Genomic DNA, 20,834 nt, shown 5'->3' with positions numbered 1-20,834 from the left:
TTTGTTGTTGTTGTTTTAGGTTTTCTTTAATTTTTTTCAACAAAGTTTTGTAGTTTCCAGTGCATAAGTTTTACACTACTTTTGTTAAATTTATTTCTAAATATTTTATTCTTTTAGATATTATAAATGGAATTATTTTCTTAATTTCAGATTGTTCATTGCTAGTTCATAGAAATATAACTGATGCTGTATATTGATCTTATATCCTAACACTTTGCTGAATTTCCTTATTTTAAAAGGTTTTTTTTTAGGATTTCCTTAATCCTTAAGATTTTTTATACATATGATCATATCCTCTGTGGAAAGAGATGGTTTTACTTCTTTCCAATCTACATTCCTTCTATTTCTTTCTCTTGTCTAATTGCTTTGGGCTCTACCCTTTTAAAGCATATACAGTTTCTTGAGTGACTTCCCTCTTTTCTCCTCATTAGAATAAATTTTGGGGGGAGGGACAGGATATAGGAGGAAGAGAGAAAATGGAGCTCTTTGAAACCAAAATATGCAACCATGGCTTGATTTCCAGTGAGCCTCACATCTTCTCAGTGGAAATGTCTTCCTTCACAGCAGCTGGGCCCAGGAATTTTCTAGGGGAACCTGTGAAATCTGTTTTCCTCAGATTTTGGATGCAAGTCTGACTGAGCCCAATATCCACCCTTCCTTGGCTGTTATGTAGTCTAAGACAACATGGCCACTTTCCCCCATGCCAGTCTCTTCTCCTTTTTTGGCCAACTCTTTCTTGCTGGTTAGAGGTAGAGTGAGCACCCATGGTTTCTCTCATAGCATTCTCTGTCTTCTGAGAAATAAAATTGTCAGTAGGACAATAGGTTTATCAGCTGCTCTGCTTCTATCCAAGGAGACATTGACAAATAGCTCCATTACATCTGAAGTCTCCTTCTGGGCCAGTTTTGTGACCCATGTTAGGAGGGTCTACCAACTCTCCCTCCATACACATCCAAAAATAAGTGTAGTTTTTGGCACTCAGGCTCTTCATCCACCCCATCTAGAAGACGTTTTTATTAGAACAAGGCACACATTTAGTTTCCTCACTCCAGACGAAGTTCTGGCTCACCACGTTTTAGAGGAGCTCTTACTTCTTCCCAGTCATGGGACAAAAGGAAGGAAGAGTACAGTTTTATTAAAGGTATGCAATGCACACCAAAAGCCTTGCTGAATGGCTTTAGAATGAGAGAAGTTTCCTTCCTATCAGTGCAGGCTGTGTGTTACCAGTGACCTCTCGGGATATACAGGAAGCCAAGTGGATGAGAATCTTTTACTATGTGGATAAGTGCACCCCACAGCCAAGTATGAACTTCTAGTGTTCAATGGCTAGTAGCAAACAATCCAGCCACTGACCAGTTTCAGAGAAAAGACAGCCATGGATGCAAGCAGGATCCAGGATGGTCAGCACCCTGGGCCAACCCCTCTGCTTCCCAGTGCCAGGGAAGGCTCTAGAGAGGAGCTGCCCTTTCATTTGGGGATTTCCTCCCAGGAGTTAAATCTCTCCCTCCTAGCTCCACTATGAAACCAAACTCAGGTCTCTGGTGCCTCACCAAGTTTCCTGTCCACCTTGATTTCCTTCTAACCTCACAGGTCCAGTTTATGCCTACTGCCTAAGGACAAAGTCACTTAGGTAAAGGAAGGTCTCAAAAGCAAGTGACTTCTTGGTAAGGTGACTCCTCCTTCACCCTGAGGTCGCACATGGCTCCAGTACCTGAGAAGTGGTCCATTTGGATGATGTTGCCAGGAGTCAAATCTCAAAATCCTTCTTAAAACTATGCTTAGCTATTCCACAAAGCTCCCTTCAAATGATGAAAAAGAAGAGTGAGGCTATGAGAGCAGAGAGATGGCTGCATCACATCCAGGTGGGTACAGCACCAACAGGGCTCCCTGATCACACACAGCACAATAAAGCCTCATGGCAGAGACAGACAGGAGGAGCTGCCCAGGGTGCTGTGCATATGTCACTGCTAATGTCTGCAATTATTGTAATTACAATGCTAGCTCCTTATCTTTGACCTGTATATTCCAAAAGGCCCACCTCCCACTCTTGTCAGTCACAATACTTCATTTTCCCATATACTTAAAAACTGGTTATATTACTAAGACCTTAAAGGTATTGTTTGTCATCTTTCAGGGTACCAGTGACTATAACAATTCTATGGTTTGAGTGTCTGGGGTGATATACTGAATACTATTTTCACTTTATTAACAAGCACCAAATAAATCAACTTAAAAATTATTTCCCTCAGTCTTCCTTTACATTCACTTTACTATCTAGAACGATATTTCCATAGAGTATATTTGCTTTGCTCATTTCATTCATAGTGTATCTGTAGGTCTGGATTGAGCATATTTCCTGTAGTGACAAGCACTCTATTTGTAGGAACTATTTAGGTCACTGGAGTGGAGAAAAAGAGGCCGCTATTTAATAGAAATGGCATATATCCAAATATAGATGCAGTTTTCTGAACATCTATTGAACATCAATAATGATGAGATTGTTACAGTTTCCCAAACCCTAGACCCAAACCTTAAATGATTAGTCACTTTGTTTTAACTGACACAGGGTTTAACCCAGGAAAACAAGTTTCCTAACCAAAGAAAGTAAGTCTTAAAAGTATCTTACTTCTGCTTTAGAAGTAACACAGTCTCTTCAAAAGGCAAGTTGTTTCAATGTAAATTATTTCCCAACAAAAATCGCTTCGGAGGAAGCTATATGATTTGAACCCTAGCGCATGCACAGTAACTGCTTTTAGAGACAGAGCGAGCATGACAAATATTTTCAGTTGTCAAGGGAGGAAGGAATGACCCACCTAAGAAATGGAAACTAACGAATAGTAATATGACACTCCCCCTTGGTTCCACTGGGCGCTAGCTGGGGCTGCTACACACAGCTAACTTACTTTGGTCGGATAAAGGCGAGGCTGTGCAAGAGCTGAATAAAAGCGGCCTCTCTACCCACTGGCCCCAACAATGTGTTGGGGGATGGCAAGCAAGGACCTCAAAAGAAAGGGGCACTGGAAATACACTCTACTGTTGTCATTCATTCATTCGTCATGCGCTGGGGGCTTAATTCTCCAACTATGACTCAAGAGCCCATTCTGATACCCCACACCTCTGTCCCCATTTCTAGCCCTAGGCCTCACTCGCTCATCAAGAAGATGCTTATTATAGCTTCGCTCTTCTCCCTCCCTTCCCCGGGTCCCCAGGCCACGGTGACAGGATAAAGCCAGCCAGAGGAGTGCCTTCACAAGAGCAAGGAAAGAAGGCTCAGAGTACACAGTGAAGGGGTTCCAGGGACCTTCCTGCCAGCGTGGGGTAGAGCCAGCCCCTTCTGGGGCGGCCGCGCCCCGGGGCGAGGCTGCGGGCACCTGGGCACCGCGCTAGGGGCGGGAACCTGAGGTCACGCCGGAGCTGGAGAGAGAAACAGCAGCGAGGGGATTCCGCACAGGGGAAGTGGGCGCTGCAGGATGTCCGAGGGCTGCGGGACGCTGGTAACAACACGCGCACACGTGCTGAGGACCGCTAGCACCTAGGTGGTGGGAGCAGGGGTCCCGGCGGCATTGAGGAGCCGGCGGGGCGGGTTACCTGATGAAGGTGGTCTTGCCCGTGCTGTACTGGCCCACCAGCAGGATCATGGGCTTGTTATCGAAGTCGGCGTCCTCCAGCGCTGGCGAGTGGAACTCGTGGAAGCGGTACGCCTCCTCCAGCGGCAGCACCTTGCGCAGGTAGAGCGAGCGCAGGCCCCCAGTCACCGTCTGCACTGCGTCCGCGCCGCCCGCGCGCTCGCGCCCGCCAGCCTGCCGCCCCATCCAGCTGAACATCCTTATGCAGCCGGTCTGCCCGTCGCCGGTTCGCTCCCCTCGCCCACCCTCTCACACCCCGCGCTCAGTCCCCGCTCAGGGCTCGACCCTCCCCGGCTGGCACTGAGCAGCTCCGGCCCCTCTCGCCGCCGCCCGAGCTGGCCCCGCCTCGCGCCGTCGCAGCCAATCGCTGGTCTCTGCGTCACGACAGCTCGTTTACTATTCAGAAGGCTCTCTCAAGTCCTTCCTCATTGGGCCGCTGCCAGCGCGTCTCAGCCAATGGAGAGGAGGTTCTTAATGAATTATTGATGACGGAGTCCGTCGGCGGACTGGCAGGGGAGAGGGTGTCTCCACAGCCCCGGGGCTCAGACTGGTCTCGGAAGCGCCCCCTTAGGTCGCCGGGGCCCCACCTCTGGCCAGGTGGCGTCGGCTTCCGGGCAAATCTGAGCTGGCAAAAATGAGCCTCCGGAGGCTGCTGAGTCTCCTAGGAAGTTTACTCTTCCCAGGCTTATGAAACTGGGGACAAAAGTTCGGAAAGTTGACAGACAGGTTCTTTCTACTCTCTGGAAGGTTATTATTTACATATTTTGTTAGTGAAGAGATCTTGACTCAAGGACATACTGACAATATTTGACTAAGGGGAAGAAGACTCCAATCTGCTTGGGTAGATGTTTCTCCTACTTCACGCTGCCTCCACTAAGTTCTGGATGAATTGAAGGCCTCTTGCCCATAGTTTTCTTTATTTGATTTTCTGTAACATTAAAGATTTAATCATCATCCTCATTATTACCACCTAATTACCACATGTTGACATGTAAAAGAGTTACTGTTGCCTCTTAGTTGTCTCTGTTTCCAGATTAAAAGGACGTATCAACATTGAGACTGGGAGAAGCAATCAGCCATCACTTCTGGCAACAGCTTGAGAATATTTCTCAGTTGTTTTAGAGCATTTCTCAAATGTCACCCACAGAGCCACCTGCATATAAGAATAACCTGGGATACTTGTTAAAATGCAGATTTCAGGTCATCACCCCCAGACCCACTGAGTTAAAATATTGAGGAGGGATGGAGCTCAACAAGTGCTCCCAGGTGATTCTGACGTACCCTAAATTTGGGGGAAAATGATGCACAATAGTACTTCTCTAACTTGATAGAAATGCAGATGCTGATTCCGGGGTGTGGGGCATGGGTTGAGACACCAGACTGCGTTTCTAATAAGCTCCCAGGTGCTTCCAATGCTGCTTGTCCATGGGCTATACTTTGAATGCGAGGGCTGTGGTGAAGAGAGAACAGGACTTGGCATCAAAAGACCTGGGTCTGAATCCTGATTACATATATTAATGGCTATGTGGCTTTAAATGCAACCAGCTACCTCTCTGCCTCAGTTTCCTTGTTTGTAAAAGTGGGAACTCCTTTGGAGTTGCTGTGTGGATTAAATATTTAGAGGAAGCTGTATGTAACTAGGGAAGTGAAAAGAAAGCCAAAGGAAAATGAACTTAGATATTGTCTCATGTCAAAATAAAACAAAGATTGAAATGTGAAAATAAAGGAAAACCATAGAACTACTAGAAGAAGGTATTTGTGAAGATTTATAAAATTTTGAAAGGGAAAGCTTTTCTGATCAAAACCAAATACAGAAATTATGAAAATAAAGGTTGACAGGTTTGTCAACAAAAAAGTAACAGCTTTAGTGTATTAAAACAAACAAACAAACCCATATAAACGTACTGTTTACCATATGATCCAGAAATTGCACTCCTTCGTATTTATTCAAATAAGTTGAAAGCATATGTCTGCACAAAAATTGCACATGGATGTTTATAACCCTTTATTCACAATTGCTAAAAGTTAGAAGCAACCAAAATGTCCTGTACTAGGTATACTTCACTATGGTACAACCAGATGATGGAGTATTATTCAGTGCTAAAAAGAAACACTCTATCAAGCCATGGAAAGACATGGAGAAACCTGAAATCCACATTACTAAGCAAAAGAAGACAATCTGAAAAGGCTACATGCTGTTGATTGTAACTATGTGACATTCTGGAAAAGGCAAAAATATGAGGACAGTAAAAAGATCTGTGATTGCCAGGGGTTCAGAAAGAGGGAAGGGTGAATAGGAAGAACAAGAAGATTTATAGGGTAGTGAAATAATTCTGTACGATAATGTAAAGGTGGACACATGTCATTATACATTTGTCCAAACCCATTGAACATATAACACCAAAAGTGAACCCTAAAGTAAACTATGGATTTTGGGCGATAATGATGTGTCAGTGTAGACTAGGTTCATTGATTATAATGAACTGTGGTGTGGGATATTGGTAGTGGGAGGCTATGTACTGAGGAGGCAGGAGGTGCATGGAAACTCTCTGTACTTTATGGTCAATTTTGCTATGATTCTAAGACTGCTCTAAAAACTTCTATTAAAAATAGTATATATAAAAAATAAATTCATAAACAAAGGTAAAAGGCAAAAGACAAATTGGGAAAAATATTGCCAGACATATATAAGAAATATATTTAATGAAGGATATTAGATCTTTAAAAAGCTACCATAAAATTATTAAGAAAGAAATGAATACTCCATTATAAAATAAGCAGAGGACATTGACAACTAACAAAACAAACATTAAATAATCCTAACCTCCATTAATGATCAAAGAAACATAAATTAAAAATAAATAGGTAACATTAAGAATGGTAGACTTTTGGGGCACCTGGGTGGTTCGGTTGGTTAAGTGTCAGACTCTTGATTTTGGCTCAGGTCATGGTCTCATGATTCGTGAGATCGAGCCCTGAGTTAGGCTCCACACTGACAGCACAGAATCTGCTTGGGATTCTGCCTCTGTGCCCCTCCCCTGCTTGCACTCTCTCTCTCTCTCTCTCAAAATAAATAAACTTAAAAAAGAAAAAGAATGGCAGACTTTTATTTTTTAAAGACAATGCCTAATGTTGCCAAGAGTGTAGAAAAAGGTACCACCTCAGACACTGCTGGATATGGTGCAAACTGGCACTTTTCTGGAGTCCATACTTATCCAAAATCTTGAAAATGCACATTCAAGTCTTCTGCAACATCATACTTAATGGTGAAATAACTGGATGTTTTCTCTCTAAGATTAGGAACAAAGTAAAGATGTCTACTCTTATCACTCTGATTTAATGTTATACTAGAGGTTCTAACCAGTATCCAGAAAAGCAAAGCGTATTCCAGGTTAAATAAGAAGAGGTAAAATTGTCTTTATTTGCAGAAGATATGACTATTTATGTAGAGAATTCTATGGAACCTACAAAAAAAAAAAGCTACTAGGACTAATAAGTGGGTTTAGGAAGGGTACTGGATAGAAGATACATATACAAAAATCAGCTATGTTTTTGTATACTGGGAGTGAGTTGGACAGTGAAATAAAAAAAATCAATGTCATTTGTAATAGATTCAAAAATATGAAATACTTAGAGATAAATCAGATAAAAACTGTACAAGGTGTATACACTAAGAACCACAAAGCATTTCTGAGAGAAATAAAAAAGGCCTAAATAAATAGAGATATATACCATATATCATGCCTATGGATCAGAAGATTCAATATTGTTAAAATGTCAATTTTCTCCAGACTAATATATAGATGTAGTGCAATCCCAGCAGGCTTTTTTTTTTGTAAGATTGACAGGCTGATTCTAAAATTTATATGTAAATGCAAAAGACCTAAAGTAGCCAAAATAACTTTGAAAAAATTAACAAAGTTGGATGACTTATGCTACTTAATTTCAAGACTTATAAAGCTATGTAAATTAAGACAGGTGGTATTGGTAAAATGATAACAAATAGAGTTCATAAATAGACCCACACATATATAGTCATTTGATTTTTGACAAAGTGCAAAAGCAATTCAATGGATAAAGGAAAGTCTTGTAATCCATAATGCTAGAACAATTGGATATCCCATGCAAAACTATAAACTTTGATCCATGCCTTGCACTGTATATAAAAATTAACCCCAAATGACTATAGACATAAAGGTAAAACTTAAAATTATGAAACTTCTAGAAGAAAACATAGTAGAAAATCTTTATGACATTATGCAGGGAAAGGTTTCTTTGGTGATACCAAAAGCATGATCCATAAAAGAAAAAAAATTAATAAACTGGGCTTCATCAAAATTAAATACTTCTGACCTTTGAAGGATACTGTTACCAGAATAACAAGGCAAGGCAAAGAGTAGGAAAATATATTTTCAAGTCACATCTATAGTAAAGGGCTTGTATCTAGAATATAAAAAGACCTTCTTAATTCAACAGTAAGAAACAATCCAATTTAATGGAAAAAATATTTGAACAGGTACTTCACCAAAGAAGATGTATGGGCAAATAAGCACATAAAAAGATGTTAAACATCACTAGTCATTAGGAAAATGCAAATTAAAACCACAACAAGATGCTACTACCTCCCTATTAGAATGCCCAAATGAGAAGACTGATCGTATCAATTGTTGGTGACAACGTGGAGCAACTAGAACCGTCATACGCTGATAACGAAGTGTAAAATTATACAACTCCTTTGGAAAACAGTTTGACAATTTTAAAAAGTTGTTTTTAAGTTTATTTATTTTTGAGAGAGAGAGAGAGAGAGAGAGAGCGAGCACACATGCATGCACAAGCTGGGAGGGGCAGAGAGAGAGGGAGACACAGAATCCGGAGCAGGCTCCAGGCTCTGAGCTGCCAGCACAGAGCCCCACGCAGGGCTCAAACTCACAAGCTGTGAGATCATGACCTGAGCCGAAGTCGGATGCTTAACTGACTGAGCCACCTAGGCACCCCAGTTTGGCGATTTCTTAAAAAGTAAAGCATATACCTACCACACGACCCAGCGGCAGAGGAGCATAGGGAAGAATTACAAAAGGCATAAGAAAAGTTTTGAGGGTGAAGGATTTGTTCATTACCTTGATTGTGGTGATGATTGACAGTTGTATACACCTGGCCACATTAATCAAATTGTGTTCTTTAAATATGTATGATTTATTGTGTATCAATTATACCTTTATTAGTTGTTAGAAATACTCATACTTCTAGACTCAGGAATTTTATCCTCAGGAAATAATCAATGTAAAGCTTTATCTAAAGAATGCTTATCAGGGGCGCCTGGGTGGCTCAGTTGGTTAAGCGGCCGACTTCGGCTCAGGTCATGATCTCACGGTCTGTGAGTTCGAGCCCCGCGTCGGGCTCTGTGCTGACAGCTCAGAGCCTGGAGCCCGTTTCAGATTCTGTGTCTCCCTCTCTCTCTGACCCTCCCCTGCTCATGCTCTGTCTCTGTCTGTCTCAAAAATAAATAAACGATAAAAAAAAATTAAAAAAAAAATAAAATAAAGAATGCTTATCAGCATAACACTTGTAAGAGTGAAAAGCTATAATTAGATGTTCCCCCATGGAGGATTAATTAGATAGGTAATGGATTCCTATGCAGTCTCTGAAAGCTGTGTCAAATAAAAAGAATATTAATAACCTGGGAAAATACTCAGAATATATTTTTAAGTGTAAACAAGGCAGATTACAGAAGTGAATACATTCAATTACTATGGAAAACAATATGGCAATCCCTTGAAAAATTAAAAATAGAACTATATGATCCAGTAATCCTACTTCTAGGTATATATCCGTATATATCCAAACAATTTAAAAGTAGGATCTCCAAGAGATACTTGCACATCCATGTTCACAGAGGCAATATTCACAATAGCCAGGAGGTGGATGCAACCTGTTTCCATTGATGGATGAATGGATAAACAAAATGTGCTGTATATATAATGAAATATTATTTAGTCCCCAAAAGGAAGGAAATCCTGTCACATGCCACAATCTAGATGAACTTTGAGGACATGATCCTAGGTGAAATAAGCTAGTTACAAAAAGACCAATAGTATATGATTCCACTTATCTGATGTATCTAAAATAGGCAAATTCACAGAAACAGAAAGTAGAATGGTGGTTACCAGGGGCTGGAGGGAGGAGGAAATGGGGACTTGTTCCTTGGTATAGAGCTGCAGTGTTGCAAAACGAAAAAATTCAGGCAGTCACAACAATGTGGTCATAGTTAACACTATTGGACTGTGCACTTAAAAATGGTTAAGGTGGCAAATTTTACATTATGTATATTTTACCAACAATTAAAAAAATGAATGTATAGCAGTTTTGTACTATTATAAAAAAAATTAAGGCATCTAAGGAAAATTTGGGAAGGATAAACCCCAAAATAATAATGATCTCTGGGTTTTGGTATGATAGATGATCTGAGTTTTCTTCTTGATACACTTCAGCATTTTTATTTTCAGATTTTACACAAGAATCATGTTCTTGTTTTATTTATCTATTTTTAAATGTTTATTTATTTATTTTTAAGGGAGACAAAGTGGGGGGCAGAGAAAAAGGGGAGACAGAATCCCAAGCAGGCTCCATGCTGTCAGCGCAGAGCCCGATGTGGGGCTAGAACTCACGAACCATGAGATCATGATCTGAGCCGAGGTCAAGAGTCAGACACTTAACTGACTGAGCCACCCAGGCATCCCTCATGTTCTTGTTTTATAAACAGCAATAAATTTGAAGGAAGAAAAAATTATTGCCTTTAATCTTTAAAAACAATAAAAGTTCTGAAAGAGCCTGGCCCAGAGAACACATCATAATGTCTTACTCTTCTTCCTTCTCTGTATTCATAAAGCTCAGCCCTGGTTTTTGTGTTCTTGATCTGTCCTCGGTGGTGTGGGAGAGAGACTGGTGCTTCCCACAATAGTCATTTTGCGTCCATTTGCAAGTTGTGATCCTCTTTCTAGTTATTATATATATATATGTACATATATATAATATATATATATATTTTAATTTTTTAATGTTTATTCATTATTGAAAGATAGAGACAGAGCATGAGCAGGGGAGGGGCAGAGAGAGGGGGAGACACAGAATCCAAAGCAGGCTCCAGGCTCTGAGCTGTCAGCACTGAGCCCAAAGAGATCATGACCTGAGATCATGACCTGAGCCGAAATCGGACGCCCAACCGACTGAGCCACCCAGGCGCCCCTTTATATATTTTTAAGTTTGTTTATTTTGAGAGAGAGAGAGAGAGCAGATATGAAGGTGGAGGAGGGGCAGAGAGAGAGGGAGAGAGACAATCCTACTACCAGGCTTGATCTCAAGGGCTGTGATATGACCAGAGCTGAAACCAAGAGTCGGATGCTTAACTGACTGAGCCACCCATGTGCCCCCGGTTTTCTTTCTTCAGACTAAAACAATCCCAATTTCAGTCAACTTTTCAAATGAATCCAATTGTGGTTTTTTTCAGGTTAAATCTTATTTCAGGTAGTTTTACAGGGAGTGACATTAGTTACCTGGATTTTTGTTGTATTAAATAATTCTTGGGTGCCTGGGCGACTCAGTTGGATAAGCATCTGACTTTGGTTCAGGTCATGATTCTGTGTCTCCCTCTCTCTCCCTCTGCCCCTCTCCTGTTCATACTGTCTCTCTCTCTCTCTCTCTCTCTCTCTGTCTCAAAAATAAATACACATTAAAAAATTAAATAATTCTTAAAATAAATATTTTGGTAAGACTCAACAACTCTCTTTGCTATATGGAAACTTTATTTCTTTATTTTTATTTAAAAAATTTTAAGGTTTATTTTTGAGAGAGAGAGAGAGCATGAGCAGGGGAGGGGCACAGAGAGAAGGGGGGACAGAGGTACTGAAGCAGGCTCTGTGCTGACAGCAGTGAGCCTATGTGGGACTTGAACCCACAAACTGTGAGATCATGAGCTAAGCCAAAGTCGTACACTTAACCAACTGAGCCACCCAGGGGCCCCATTGTATTGAAATTTTAATTGTAATTCTTGTGGAAGCTTTTTTTTTCCCCTTCATCTTGTTTTCGGTAATTTGACGTTCACGAGGTTTGCTCTAGATTGTGTTCAGTGATTGGCTCTAAATGCCTACCAAGTCCAGTGTCTTATTCTGATACTTTAAATTCCAGAGTGGTTCAAGGCCTGAGAGACACATGCTGGAGAGATTAGAGGAGGTACTGTGGCCTGGGAAGATTCCTCTTCATTCCCAGACACATCTCTCCTTTCTCTGTGGCCACTTAGCCAGGTCACTGCTGCCACTTGGAGATATAGCTTATAGGACATGCAGGTAGAGATGTCCTGTAGATACTTGCAGTAAGACTGCCAGCTGCCTCTAAATTGTCCTTCTGTTCAGAAACAGAACTCTCATTTTCAGCTGGACCCATTGCTGCCCAGGTAAGAACAAAATTTTCCAGTCTCTCTGCAATTCAGTATGATCACAAGACCAAGTTCTGGAGGCTGATATGTTACCTGAAGGATGTGTGGGACTTGCAAGAAGTCTCCTTTAGAAAGAAAAGTGTTCAATTTTGCTCTCCCCTTCTCTCTTGTAGCCTGGGATATAGTTATGATGGCTGGAGCTGCAGAGCTCATCTTGGACCGTGAGACCAAGGACTATGTACGGGATGGTAAATCAGAGCTAGAAGGAGCAGAATCCGGGATGAATCATGGAAGCGCCGTGCCAGCCGTGGACTGCCTCCCTTGGGCTTCTTTTACAGGCATGTGTTTAAGCCACTATTTGTCAGGTCTCTCCTAGTCAGAGATGAAAGTAGTTCCTAACTAACACTGAATTTGTTACTGGAAATGGAGTCTGCAGTAATAGAACCCAAAATGTGACATTCATTTAGTGCTAGAGAGGGAAAGTCAACATTAAGGATTCAATTATTGCAGGCTGGGATTTCAAATATAGCCACATATATTTTTTGACATGCCTCCTCTCAAGAGGAGATGTTCTTTAATCTTATCAAGAGGGATGGATCTTTGTCCCCTCCCCTTAAATCTAGGCTGGCTTGTGAAAGCTTCTGCCAATAGAGTTACTGTGGAAGTGAGGGTATGGGACTTCTGACACCAGGTCATAATATGCCATGCACCTGCCACTGTGTGACATCACTCTTGGAGCCCTGAGCTGCCATTTAAGAAGGCTGATTATCTTGAAACCACCATACTAGGGAGGTCACATGAAGGTGGACTACAGTCAATCAAATGGAAACTGTCCTTCATCCCTCTCCGCCCTCCCCACTCAGGCATCAGACCTGTGAATGAAGGTACTGTCTCAGAGGCGGATCCTTCAGCTCCAGCTATTCCAGATCCCAGCCATCTGAGTCCTCCCCAGGCAGTCCAAGTCATTTGTGCTGAGGCCCCACACATGTATAAGCGTTGTCCTTGCTGTGCCCTTTCTGAATTCCTGACCCACAGAACCTGTGGGTGTCATAAAATGGTGGTTATTTTAGGCCATGATATTATGGGTTTTTGTTTGCTTTGTTTTTGTTTGTTTGCTAAGCAACAGATAATTGGAACAACTGGTAATTCTCATTATCTTGTTAAGATAAAAGTTTAACTTTCTGTCACAGGAAAGAAATTCAGAGCTAAGCAGACCAGGGCTAGTGTGGTGTGTTCATTGTGGATGGCTGGAGCTCCAGCAGCCATATTGGACCAGGAGGCAAGCTTGAGGATGGCAGAAGAGCTGAAAGGAGACTGGGTCTCCAATAAGAAAGAGAGGAATAAATTTCTTCTATCTTCTTTAAGTCACTCTAACTTTTGATCTTTTGATTATATAATAAAAAGTAGGGGCACCTGGGTGGTTCAGTGGGTTAAGCATCTGACCCTTGATTTTATTTTATTTTATTTTTTATTTTTTATTTTTTTAATTTTTTTTAACGTTTTATTTATTTTTGAGACAGGGAGAGACAGAGCATGAACAGGGGAGGGTCAGAGAGAGGGAGACACAGAACCTGAAACAGGCTCCAGGCTCCGAGCTGTCAGCACAGAGCCTGACGCGGGGCTCGAACTCACGGACGGCGAGATCATGACCTGAGCCAAAGTCAGCCGCTTAACCGACTGAGCCACCCAGGCGCCCCTGACCCTTGATTTTAGCTCAGGTCACGATCTCACAGTTCCTGAGATGGGGCCCTGTGTCAGGCTCTGTGATGACAGCGTGGAACCCACATGGGATTCTCTCTCTCTCTCTCTCTCTCTCTCTGCCCCTCCCCTGCTCATACACACACTTTTTCTCAAAATAAATAAATAATTTAAAAAAAAGTAATGCTAACTGGTATGGAATTTGAATACATGAATCAAGAACTTAGGAAACTGGTTTGGCTAGAGCTAAAGGTTTGAGAATTTTCAAGATGGAAGTGGTAATTGAAGTCCAGGGTGTCGATGCGTTTTCCTAAGGAGAGTATGGAGCGAACAGAGAGGAGAGCTGAGGAGAGCACCCCAGGGGATACCAGCAGTTAATGGAGAGCAGGGGAGGTGAGACCAGAGGAAGGGCTGAAACGTGGGAAGAAATCCAAGATGGATGGGTGTCCAGCAAATCTGGCCCCTTCCCCCTAGGGGGAGCCTGGCTGGCAACCCTTAATGCGTGCCCCATGTGTACGCAGCTAATATGGAACTTTCCCTCTGTTTTGCAAGGCGCTGTTTTTATGAAGCCCTCCTACGTGGGACCAGAAGGAAGCTCCTTGAGGTGTGGGGTCAATTGTTAATCGTTTTTATTGTCCCAGGGCCTACAACAGTGACCGGCATGTAGCGAGAGGGTGATAAATATTTGCAGGCAGGTCTGAATGGAACGGTTGTTGGCAAGGAAGCTGTGGGAAGGGAGGGTTTCAGGAAGGAGGAGTGGTCTGCAGTGGCAAATATTGAGAACAATCAAGTAAGATAAGGCCTGTAAAGGGCCGGTGCCATTTGGCTCAGTGTAGCTGGTAATCAGGGCATTGGCGACCTTGGGGAGAAGTGTTTTCGTGGGGAAACAGGGACAGAAAACATCCGCCGTGGGACAGGTTGAGCTGCGTGGCAGTATGGCATCCTGGCCGGTCTCCTGGGAAGGTAAAGGGGAGACAAGCAGGGACGGACACTGGAGGAGAGAGGACTTTTATTTAATTTTTTTCTATTTAAGTATATGACGGACAGAGAGCGGGGGGTCTGAGGAGGGAGCCTCCCTGGCCTCCCCACCACTGTACTCTTGCCTCTGTCAGGGTCGACGACACTTTGTCCTTACCCCTTGTGCGGTCCTGGCTCCTCTCCTGCTCTGTGACGTTGCCGGCATTGTTTCAGAAGTGAAGTCACTATTTAATTTCTCAAATTCATATAAAAATCTTGTCATGTCCCCCCCCCCCCCCCCCCATCCTGCCCTGCCCCAATTCAAATCTAAGTTCCTGGAAAGCAGAGGCTGTTTAGTGACCGCTGTGCTCCTTAGGTGCTCAGCTGGGGCCGGCTGCCTGTCCTTCTGCTCGCTCAGTGCTTCCTGAAACCATCTGAACCTCAAAGGGCACCAGGCGGCGAGAGCCGGTGTCCCATTGGTTGCCGACATGGCTTCCTAAAAACAGAAGAAACGGCGACCTACTCACGCTGCGGGGTGGCTGTGGTGTGTGAGAAGCCCAGGCGGGGACAAGGGCAGGAGTTAGGCATGTTTTGCAGCACCAGATAATGAATGAAGGTGAGTCAACGGCGTTTGCCCACATGGCCATTTTATTCTGTGCTCAAATAATACAATGGTTTTATAAGCCTCACACTTTGAGGAATCTAAGGCAGGGCTGCCTTCATCTTATAATAACACACAGGTCTTGTGGCCTGACCTACTCTGCTAATTTAAGGAGAGCCCGTTTGCTGCAGATGGAAAGAAAAGATGTCAAAGTGGAGGCTGTTGGCTGTTCTGGTGGAGGAGACGGGTGGCGTCCTGGGTCGGCATTATCTGGGTGGGGACCGGTTTTGCAGGTCTGGAAGCCTTGTTTACCAGTGGTTCAGGTGAGCTGATTAATTCCTGCTTTCCCAGCTTATAGGAGAGTATGGCGTGAGTCCACGCCGCTCAAATTTAATATGTGTAGCCATTATGGGGATGAGGGTCTGGGGGAAGGGCAGCAGAGAGGAGGTGAGAATCTCCTTAAAATGCAGACTCTGATTCAGCAGAGCTGGGGTGGGGCCTGAGGTTCTGCATTTCTAACCAGTGGCCCACCAAGGATGTATTTTGGAAGTTGCTTTTTCTAAACTTTCGTTACTTATCATCATCCATCTCCTAGCAACCAAAGGACTGCCTATGGGAGCATAGAGGCCAAGAAAGAGGGCCCTATGTTCCATGTTTGCTGGGACCACGTGCCTTTCTGGGCACACCTTCCATCGGCCTGGACATCTCAATGGCTCAGGTTATACAGTTCTTTAGTCAAGTTCCCAGCCTGATGGGAGACCTGGATACTTTGACTGGGCTTCTGTGTCCTGGGCCTTTCCCCAGTGATTTATCTGCAAACCATCTACAAGGATGGGCTTCTTCCTCAGGGCTAACCGAGTCCTTTAAAGGTTGATCCTTCCTAATTTCATTCTTTTGGGGGTGACTCTCCAAGAGGTGGGACGTGCTGGCCATTGTGTTTACCTGATAAATAAGAGGAATCCCATTTAGAAATAAATAATCCCATCTGGAAACCAGAGAGGAAGGTGATAAGAGAATTCAGCGGTGCTCCTGGAGCAGGTTGGTCAGCGAGTGCCAGCCTGATGCCTGAATCCATTTACCTACTCAAACTTCCCTCAGATGCATCCCAGATCCTTGTTCCGTGAACCTGAGCTGTAGACTGGGGCTTTGCCTGGCATTTCATTGGAGCTGGGGGCCCAGATGGGGCTGCGTGGTTGGGATCTCAGGAATCACCAGTCCTGGGTCTCTGAGTGGCTGTAGGGGGGCTGCTGAAACGCATCAGTCACCTGTTTGGCTTTGTTGTTGAAGAGACCAGGCTATCTAGCACTCTGTCTAGATCTTCTAGCATCACGGCATCTATTAATACCCTGATTCATAAAAATGAAAACCACAAAATATCATAGCCTATGAGAATCACAAGAACATAATTGCCTTAAATTTAAAAAAGTTGTTTTTCCAGAGAACACAGAGTGTTCCTCAGGTCCTCTTGTGCACTCCTGGAGGCCCTCCGTGCCAGGAGGCAGAGAGCAGTAGAGTCGAGAGGGCTTTGAGCTCCACTGTGCAGGCTGAGTTTCTTAGGAACTAGCCTCTTCTTCAGGCCACTTTGGACATGTGTGGGAGCCTGTGGCTATTGGGCCCTTTTCCCTGCAGGGAAAGGTTTAAAAAAATGCCTTGGGTATAAAATCCCAACACATGTCTGTGTTATCTTCCTTTGTCTCCTTCTCTCTCTCTCTCTCTCAACTTTTAAACATGTTTATTTCTTTGATAGAAAGCCAGGGCCAGCCTGCCTGCACCCCTCACCAGAGAGCAGAGCTGGTGTGCGGGCCAGTCAGCCCTGATGGGCTCCGTGCCTCTGACCATGGGAGCAGACACAGGATCGGTGAGGCTCCCTAGGACTTAGGAGGGACATTGGCTCTTCAGGCATTTCTTCTTCTCCACCGCCAGTCTCAGGGCCTGAAAGAGCTTGTCTTTGTTATTCAGGATGTTGTACTCAGAGAGCTTCACCAGCTTGTCAAAGGCGGCCTCTGTGTATGTCAGCTCCTTGGTAGCATATGGAGTTTTGGGGCCATAAATGTCAACGTGGCCCTGCTCCAGCTCCTCGGGGCTCCTCTCCACACCTGGAGGTGGCAGAAGGACTTGCTATACATGGAAGGTTGTAATGACTTGTTTCTGCATCTCTCCCTATGGCCTGTCTCAGCCCACACGGGCGCACACACCTGCATGAAAATGTGCACACACATGCACACACACGCACATGCACACCTCCAAGCTCCTCAGGGGCAGGGATGTGACTTGCACATCTTAGGGCCGCCCAGGCATGACACAGTGCCAGGCACACAGTTGGATGTCAATAAATGCTGAATGACTGAAAGAGTAGAAGATGGCATTGCTGGCTCATGGGGGGGGAGGGGGCTTTCTTTCTTCCTAAAGCCACGGTTGACTCAGATTAGAGCTAAGCCAGGCTTTCCTGTTAGTAAAGTCAAAAGACTGCACAAGTCTAAAGATAGGAGCTCCTGGCCCAAAGCTAGCAGGTGGTGGGAGCCAAGCTCAGAGGTGGCTTACCTGGGGCCTTGTACTTCTGGAAGGTGTCATTGATGAGTGGGAAGAAAATCACGATGGGAGCATCAGGTTCTTGGGAGTTCTCCATCAGGTAGCACTCCTTGAGATTTTCGTCCCCCTCTTGCACTTCGTATTTGGGGAAGGGGATATTCTGCACAGAGCAGTACTCACAGGTTTGTTTCATGGGCTGGAATATCACAAGAGGACATGTTTGAGTATTAGGAGTGGTGGGGGTGGGTAAGAAACATGAACTTCTTAGATCCAGCTTCCTGATTTCCCCTGCTAACAACTCAGGTCTCCAGCTACTCTGCCTGTTTGTGCTATTTTTAGAACAAAGAGCCTGAGGCAGTAGGTTGGTCTGTGTCCAAGTGAAAGCTCCTTCTGAAAGTGGATGGAGCCCTTTCAATGATGCTTCACCCAAACACAACCTGGGTAGATGGGGGTGGCAGCCTGAGGGTGACTGGAGCCACACCAGGGATAGCCATGTCTGGTCAGGCTCCTGTGCGATGTGCATGGCCCTGGGAACTGACAAAGGGCCGACTCTGAAAAAGCATCTTTATAAACATGATGTCACAGAAAGAGCAAGTGGGCTGAGAGTATCAGAATCCCCTTCATTCTGCCCCCTGTTCTAAGCTCACTAGTTGTGTGATAATAAGCAAGCCACTTCTACTCTCTGTGCCTCAGTTTCCTAAACCTGTAACATGGGAATAATAGCAGTTTTGTCATTGTCTCAAAGGGCTGGTATAAAGATAAGGTGAGAGCGTGTGTAGGAAAGTACATTGTCACTCATTGACAAACTGAAGTCATCGTCATTGGTGTCATGCTTTATCATTGGTCTATACTTCCCTTTCCTGGGTTCAGAATAGGACTGTATGAAAGTAGACCAAAAAACAATTTCTTTCCCTTAAAAGGCCAGAACTTTTCAAAGGTAAATAGAGAAAAATAAATAAAAAACCTCTGGTCCTGTTCTTAATATAATTACATGGAGGGTCATATTTTCTAGGGAAAGGGGCAATGTGATTATTTTGAAAATAGGACATCATAAGCTCTCAAAATGGTACAAAACTTTAGAATTGACTGGACTCTATTAAGGTCATTTTTAAATTTTTTTTTTTTTTTTTTTGCAGCTTAAGAATTGCCAAATACAGCAAATGCTCAGATAATAGAATTGCTCAGAAATAAAATTAGAACTCGCTCCACGAATCTACTTAAACCTCACACTGCATGTGGAGGTCAGCTGGCTGCCCTCCCCTGAGGTTTGGACAGCCAACCTCATATCAGGCACAGAAGCTTGAGTTTCTCCGATGCTAAGTCTTTGGGCCTGCGGGGAATGCGTGTTCTCCCATTTCCCAGCTTCATGGGGCTCATTCAGTGGCCTGTCTCAGAAGGGGCACAGTGCTCTGCTCATGCAGACTTTCTCTGTTACACTTGCCTTTGTCTGGGACCCAGCACAGTAATTGAGGTGGATGATGAGGTCGACTTTTCTCTCAGGCCTAAGGAGGGGCGGGTAGCTGGAATTGACAAAGAATGCAGTGTCCAACAGGCACAAGTGGTTCACGGACCCCGTCAGCTGGTTTGGGAAAGTATCTAGCACCGTGTCTGAAAGCCAAGATATCCAGTTACCATCATGCACTGGCACCATGATCTCAGGATGGTCACAGGCACCTGGTAGGGACCTAATACCCTGCCTGGAGCTCCTTCACCTGGGACTGGCCCTCCCACCCTCCTGCTTGCAGCCAGGATGCCTGGTGAGTCACAGTGCCCTGTTGGGGTGGACTGATGAAGAACGGCATTATCTTGGGGCTGTTGCAAATCTTTTATGGGATACACATAGAAAACCTACTCTGACTCAGCCACATTGCTTGTGGGGTTTCAGGGGTTTATAGGGTTTACAGGGTTTACACCCTATAAATCAGTACAGACCCTGGGCTCAGAGCTGTCCTTTCTGCCCCGGACAGTGAGAATGAGGATCATCAGGCCAGGCCAAATCAGCCATTTGCAGGCTGCGGACAAGTAAAATACAAATGATGGTGGCAAGTCAATCTTTGAGCCTCAGAGGCGCTGGGAGACACACTGAGTTGAAATTGCACAACCACAGTTTAAGACCTGGCTCTGCCACTCGCTATGTGGGGGATTCTTGAGCTGGGCCATCCCTGCCCACCTCTAAGGCACCATTCACACTAAAAGGTGCCCCCAGAGCACAACTGAAGAAACTCAGGGCCCACATTTCCCCACCAGGGTCCCAGCTTCTACGTGCTGAAATTGTTGTACAGAGTCAACTAATTAAATAGGAGCACTGCTCCACCTACCGTTCACAGCCTCACCAAACATGGAATACACCATGGGGATAGACTGCCACCCAACCCGATGAACGTGGTCAGGGGGATTTTGTCATCCTTTCTCCAGGGCAGCCTCAACATGCACTTCCCCTTTATCCAAGCAGAGGCAGGCAAGCAGCCAGGACGGGTTACCTCTCCACATGGAGAACTGGCTGTTCTGGAGGTAGTCGGTGTGCAGCTGCAGCCCCAACAGGAAGTTGTGGAACTCAGACACGAAGGACCTATGGGTGAGGATGCTGCGGAAAGTATTGGACAACCAGGACCCTGGGATCACCACCGCGGTGTCCAAGATGTTGGCATCACATTTGGGGATTTCAGGCAGGAGTGGCTCATCTTCTGCAGGGGAGAGGGAGGAGAGAAGGCAGGTCACAAGACCTGGGGTCCCCAGATGGCCCAGGTGAAGCCATGCATTGTTACCTGGCACCCAGAGGTCAGCCACTGTAAGTGCAGCTCATACCTTCCTTGCCTAAGTTTTAAGGCCTTGGCCAGGAGGACCCAGGCGAGAGAACAGGGGAAGCATAATGGAGATGAGGGGTGATGACAGGCAAGGGGGGCGGGGTCCCAGAGAGGATAGGGAATCTGGAAGAGCCACCTTTAACTTTGCTCATAGATCCCTAACCCCTTAGTTCTCCTGGGCACCGTGCCAC

The 20,834-nt window shown here is 44.5% G+C and overlaps 2 protein-coding genes across 2 annotated transcripts in view; both read right to left on the bottom strand.

The window, feature by feature from the left end:
* Positions 1–3,926, bottom strand: part of EHD4 (EH domain containing 4) — an 87,639-nt gene extending 83,713 nt beyond the window's left edge. The window contains exon 1 of the mRNA XM_047862713.1: positions 3,589–3,926. Coding sequence (XP_047718669.1) covers positions 3,589–3,824 — 236 coding nt within the window. The 5' untranslated portion in view covers positions 3,825–3,926. The remainder of the gene's footprint in view (positions 1–3,588) is intronic.
* A 13,259-nt stretch (positions 3,927–17,185) lies between these two features.
* The window catches only part of PLA2G4E (phospholipase A2 group IVE), a 55,271-nt gene continuing 51,622 nt past the window's right edge, over positions 17,186–20,834 (bottom strand). Inside the window, exons 17-20 of the mRNA XM_047862712.1 lie at positions 20,320–20,523; positions 19,281–19,447; positions 17,852–18,035; positions 17,186–17,406 (exon numbers count right to left, since the gene is read on the bottom strand). Coding sequence (XP_047718668.1) covers positions 17,186–17,406; positions 17,852–18,035; positions 19,281–19,447; positions 20,320–20,523 — 776 coding nt within the window. The remainder of the gene's footprint in view (positions 17,407–17,851; positions 18,036–19,280; positions 19,448–20,319; positions 20,524–20,834) is intronic.

The sequence above is a fragment of the Prionailurus viverrinus genome, chromosome B3 (assembly GCF_022837055.1).
Source record: "Prionailurus viverrinus isolate Anna chromosome B3, UM_Priviv_1.0, whole genome shotgun sequence".
Taxonomy (NCBI): Eukaryota; Metazoa; Chordata; class Mammalia; order Carnivora; family Felidae; genus Prionailurus; species Prionailurus viverrinus.
This window is presented reverse-complemented; position numbering and strand designations above follow the sequence as displayed.